The sequence below is a fragment of the Ursus americanus genome, chromosome 3, assembly GCF_024610735.1.
Source record: "Ursus americanus isolate L20-20 chromosome 3, mUrsAme1.1.p, whole genome shotgun sequence".
NCBI classification, from domain to species: Eukaryota; Metazoa; Chordata; class Mammalia; order Carnivora; family Ursidae; genus Ursus; species Ursus americanus.
In genome coordinates this window covers 75,699,129-75,705,128 of record NC_142129.1, presented here as the reverse complement: position 1 = coordinate 75,705,128, position 6,000 = coordinate 75,699,129, and the positions used below count along the sequence as shown (strand labels likewise).

General features: G+C 35.5%; 1 protein-coding gene across 1 annotated transcript in view; it reads right to left on the bottom strand.

Moving 5' to 3' along the window:
* Positions 1–4,045: 4,045 nt before the first annotated feature.
* The window catches only part of SEMA3D (semaphorin 3D), a 200,253-nt gene continuing 198,298 nt past the window's right edge, over positions 4,046–6,000 (bottom strand). Inside the window, exon 18 of the mRNA XM_087861124.1 lies at positions 4,046–4,094. Coding sequence (XP_087717250.1) covers positions 4,086–4,094 — 9 coding nt within the window. The 3' untranslated portion in view covers positions 4,046–4,085. The remainder of the gene's footprint in view (positions 4,095–6,000) is intronic.

Below are 6,000 nucleotides of genomic sequence, written 5' to 3'. Positions count from 1 at the left end.
AATGAGACATCATCTCAGGAGAGAGAGAACAAATCTGGCTAATAATTCTTATGCAGCCACATGAAAAATTACTATAACTATTCTGTTTTTGTCCTCTAAGAGTCATCCTAAGTGTAATTTCTTGTCTGTGATAATGTAATATGTATAGCTGTTCCTAGAGCAGAGTTTAAGGGCTGGGCTTGAGAATCAGTGCTTGCTTTTATCAATTTGTAGCTATAAGACAACACAGAACGATTCAGAGCCAACCAACTTGGGTTCAAATACAGTCTCTGCCCACATGGTGCCTCAGTTACCCATTTGTAAAATCTGGATGAAAACAGTACTGGTTTCACAGGAAGCTGTGGAAATTAAATGAGTTCATATTTCTAAAGCATTGAGAACTGGCACAAAGCGTGTCTATGCCAGTACGTGTAAAATAAAGTATCATTGGAAGGTTACTTTAAGCTCTGGAATTCTGTGTTTTTTCATGAGGAAATATAAATTCAACTAGTATTTACTTTATTAGGTTGTTAAAAAATTTAATAGATTGCATTACATAAACATTAACTTCCATAATGATTAGCTATTAATAAATAGCCACAAAACTAAATCTCCATATAGCAGTAATGAGAACACTTATTATAGACATTTCCAATTTATAAACGGGCCAAGAGTCAGTATTGTTATTGTTAAGGACTTGGAATTTAGAATCAACAGCCAGGATGCGAATCTCAGTTATGCCCCTTACCAGCTTAATAGTATCTGTAATGACATTAGGTCACACATTTATTCTCTGCCCAGTCTTAGCTTCTTCTGAAAAATGTGGACAATAATTCCTATGTCTAAGTGTTGTTGTGAGCATTAACTGAGATCATGTCTGCAAAAGAGCTAACACACCGATGCACGCAATAATTGGTAGGTATTAGTAACTTTCATTTGTGTTGTGTTCCAAAGTTTGAAACTCAAATCACATTTTCCCCAGGAAGCTATATTTTAAATTGTGGCCAATATCTTGGGAAAGTCTGTGTAAGAATATTTCACTCAAAAATTAACTAAAATAAAAGCAATATTACAGTGAAAACATAGCAATCTAAAAGCAGTCATTTAGGAAATCTGGACTATGGCTACTTTCCAAGGAAGGAGGCCCTCTTCTTACAGGAACATCCATGGTGGGATGTTTGTCCGTGCAATGGCAGATGTTCCCATGGACAACAGTCCAGTAGCTGCTGTGTTCTGCTGGTCTGCTCAGGTGAACACTCTTCCTCTTCCCTTGGTCATCTCAGCTACAGAGGCTTGTGCTGATTATAGTTCATAGTTCAAAATACATGATTATCATTGGTTCATGCAAGTCCACTCTCTGTTTATTTTATCCCTGAATCCTGGCTAGTCCGTTACATTTGCAGAGCTTGAACAAGAGTGTAAATGGATGCCTTAGGCATCAGGCCGCTGACTCACTCTATCTACTTCTCAAACTTCAAGGGGCTTCCAGCATGTGCATGTGAAAACTGCACGTTACACATCTGTATTCCATCCTCCGCCACCACCCTCCTTCCTGGGTCTTGGGATGTCAAACTGACAAAGATTCTTTCCTTCACCAAACTTTACTTAGGCTCCCCTAAGCCCTCTTCTCAACTAGGCTTTGATCTTGGGCTTCAGTGTCCATCCTGTAGGACATGCACTGCCCAATTTCGTAAGAATCTTGTCAAGTCAGTTTATCTGGAATTCCCCACCCTCGATATCTGATCACCCTGGATATCCTATCATTTCCTTATCCTTCATCATCCCTAAATGTTATCTGATTACCCCGGCCTGCCTTCCTCAAGAATCCTGTTAAGTTGGTTTAACCAGAATCCCCTCTTACTCCTGATGTTTCCTCTTAGCAATTTCCTCTCCACTGACCCTCATTCGCTGGCTTGCCCATGTTAAATTTGAAATTGAGCCCAGTTGTGTTTTTGTTTTTGTTTTAATTTCTATACAGGCTGTCTTTAACTTAAGACATATTCACTGTTACTGATTCCATACACTTATCCATACCCCTCAACCAGTAAAAGAACAGAGCACACTCTTATTTCCCCTTGTTCCCTATCACCCCTAAGACATATAATCCTATTAATTTACTGTTACTGATTTCTTACACTTATCTATACCCCCCCACCAATAAGGGAAGAACAGAGCACACTTTTATTTCCCTTTTGTCCCCATCACCCCTCACACCATTATATTGATACTAAGAGGGATGAACTGTAACCTTATCCAATTTGCCATCTTGACAAGAGACACCACAAACCACTTCTCCATGTTAGTTGCTCTCTTGGTAAGATAAAGTGGAAAACAAAGGAGAGTTGTCTAAATTTGTGTGGTGTGGAGTTCCTTTTTAGATTTCTCAGAAGCACATCTGTATCATTTAAATCTCAGAAAACTCTCTACTTCCTCAAAAATAATTACTTTTATATTTTTGTTACTTAGATCAATTATATAATGGGTATGTAAAATACCATTGTATAAATACATTTACAAATAGCTTTAATTTATACTATGTCCAAAAGAGAGGAATGTAGTTTGTTTTTGTTTTTATATAATCACAAAGAAAGTAAACTGCTACAGCTAGGAATGTTTGTTTTTCAGGCACGGGAACTTGAAGAGCTGATTTCTGCAAATTACATACATCAACCTGTGTTCAAATTAAAATCAAAACTCTCCTATGTCAGTATTTCACTTTTAAAATATATAATGCATCTTAAGTAATGCATCTTAATAGTTCTAAGTGACAGAAATTTACTTTGCTGTTTAAGAGACAAAATGTGTAAATGTAACCAATATACCTAATCCAATCACATTTGTAGTGTTGAAAATGTATAAAGAAACAGTGTTAAAACTTTGGTTTGCTTTTATTTATCACTTGACTTCAAAGGTCTTGTAGAATGTTTTTCTAAGAAGATTTCATTGAACACTGATGTACTCTTACATGTAAGTCAAAGAGGAAAATTCGATGGCAAAAATAAAATATTGTTTACCAAAGAATATCTGTCAGAGAAATCTATTTTCTTGACTACGCTATGAATTTAAATCTTTCAAGTTTTCTTTAAAGACCTCTTCAGAGTCCTGTGCTTAAACAAACCATCCATTACAAATTATACGGGCCTTCTTTCTATCAGTTTAAATCTTGTAGTTTGTGGCATTGAGTCCACCTGAATCAGAGGAAAACCCCAGCAACACCAGTTTGTAATTGTTGTTTAAAACAGATGAACATTCAAAATGAAAATAGATCTTCATCAATTTACCAATTTAATTTAAAAAGAAGCACATGGGGTAGGAATTTTTTAAAAAACGCTTCCATTTGGTGGAATTTTTTCTTACGAGTTCCTTAAATAAAGAATCACAATAATTTTGAGGGAAACTCTTTTGTTGTTTCACAACCTTGTTTAACTCTTTTTTAGTTGCTAAATGCTGCTAGATATTAAGAATAGAGATTTAGTTCTCAAGCCATTTAGCTTCAGGTGGAAGAAATAAGGAAAATTCATAATTCTGTAAGCTTTTTGATACCTAAGAAATATCTCATTAAAGTACAGAGAAATTAATGATAACTTACATCAGGATACACACTAATTTAGGCTCCAAGTTGACCACCCAGTTCTGCTTATGTTCACGGTATTCCCTATTACATTGCTTCTGTCATCTATGCCTGTGACCACAAAATAATTCCAGCTTTCATTTCTCCTGAGCACCAAGCCGATATTTCAAACTGCCTACCAGCTGCTCTTCAAGTCATCCCCAACTCAGTAGTTAATGTTGAAACCATGATCTCCCACCCTAACCTTTTCAGTAATCCCCCGTTATCAGTGACAGATATGTTCCAAGACCATCGGCAGGTGCTTTAAAAAGCAGATAGTACTGAATCCCATATATACTATGCTTTTCTTTTCTATACATACATACCTACGATGAAATTTGGCTTATAAATAAGCCACAGTAAGAGATTAACAGCAATAATTAATAATAAAACAGAGCAATTATAACAATATACGGTAATAAGAGTTATGTGAATATGGTCTTTCTCAAAATATCTTATTGGAATGTACTCACCCTTCTTGAGATGAGGTGAGATGTTAGAATGCCTGTGGGAAGAGATGAAGTGAGGTAAATGACGGATGCAGGCACTGTGATGTAGCGTTTGGCTATGAGTGACCTGCCGGTTGGTCTGTGGAAGGATCATCTGCTTCCGGGTCATGGTTGATCAGAGTAACTAAAACCAGGGAAAGTGAAATTGCCCATAAGGGGGGACTGCTGCATTTCCTTTTTTTTTTTTTTTTTAACTGTCATCCACCCAGTTGCAAAACATGGAAATCGAGAGGTCGTTTATCACTTTATGTTTATTTCTCATACACAAATTTAAGGAAAATCTCATTCTGTCATTTCTCTGCTTAAAAATACCAAAATGTCCCCTTCTGCCTACAGGAATAAATCTCTATCCAGTCTGAATCATAAAGTTCCTAATAATCAGACCCTTGGCTTCTTGTCCAGCTTTCTATGATTTTCACACAGGAGTAAGTTATAGTAATTCTCATTCTAAACTGCCTGTGGCCACTGAAACCTAAGACCGCTTCCGAATGTCTGTTAAAACTAACTACAGCAATGACACCAATTACAACAGGTGAGTCTACGTTTTTGTTTATTTGTTTTTCGATAGTAAAAATGACCTGCATGAAAAGGCAGCAATTATAACACAATTCAGTAATTGAAGATAATTACCCAGTCATACTTATTTCAATATATTAAAAGCTTAGAGGGATTTGACCCATTAAATAATCCTTTTCCTGATTCTAAATGATAACTTCCCATCCCGTAAACTGGTTTCATTCTCTTCTTTTCCAGGCTTATGTACTTACAGTAATACTCTCTGAATATGCCCCCATATACTCCTGCAATGCATATTTAAACACACTAGCTCCTCACTAACAGGACCCAATAAAATTGAGAATTTGTAAAGGGCAAAAATGTTGGGCTACATTTTAGCCTATCTCTACACATCAACAAAACATCCACAGTAAGTTAAAAGGGCAAATTATATTGATATAAAATCTTTCCTACAGAAAATAATGATTTGTGGGATCATTTAAAGACATTTTGCAAGTTATAAATATTTCTCTTCCATCTTCAGTTACCTAAAGAGCATAAGTCAGTTTATAATTTTGTTATGTAAGCCAGAAAGAAGAAACTCTATATTTTAAATATCAACCTTGAACAGTGTTCAATCCAAGAAAGGCCAACTCAGCTGTTTGGAGTCTTTTTGGCATATTAAGCACATAGTTCGATATCCCAGATGCCTTAGGCATTTTCATAACAATAAGGTGTTGCTTTGAAAACTAGACATTATCCCCGGGTCCCTCAGGCCAACCAAGGTCCTAGCTGTCACCTTTTTTAAAAAAATAATCACAGTGTCCCTGAAAGTCCATAATGTAAGAGTAACTGGAACTGGAAGGCTGCATCTCTTATGATGGCTGAATATCTAGTATTTCTATATACTATTCTCTCTTTCCCTCTCTCTTCCAAATTTACTATTGCGTAATTTGTTCTGTGAGATTTAGATCCTTAATTCCTGTTTTATTGTGAAATATCTGAAGTACACAGAACTGTATTGAGAGTAATATATTTAAATTGCAATCCAATGCCCAAATTTGTCAACTACTAACATTTAAATATACTAGTTCCTACAAATATATGCAATATAATATAAATATAACACTGGGTTTAGATATTTTTTAAGAAAATAAAACATTATTGAAACAGTGGTAGCTCCCTATATTCTCTTGTTTCTTGAGGAAAATTTATTTGAATTTGGAGCTTAACTTTTCCAGAAGTGTTTTTTATATGTTTACTACTTACATATGAATGTATGTATCCATAAGTAGTATCATTTGCTTCTTTAAACTTGATATACCCAGTATAATTCTATTTGCATTCCTACACTCCTTGATTTTACTCATTTGACATTGTTTCTGAGATTTTTCTATGTTGATGCAC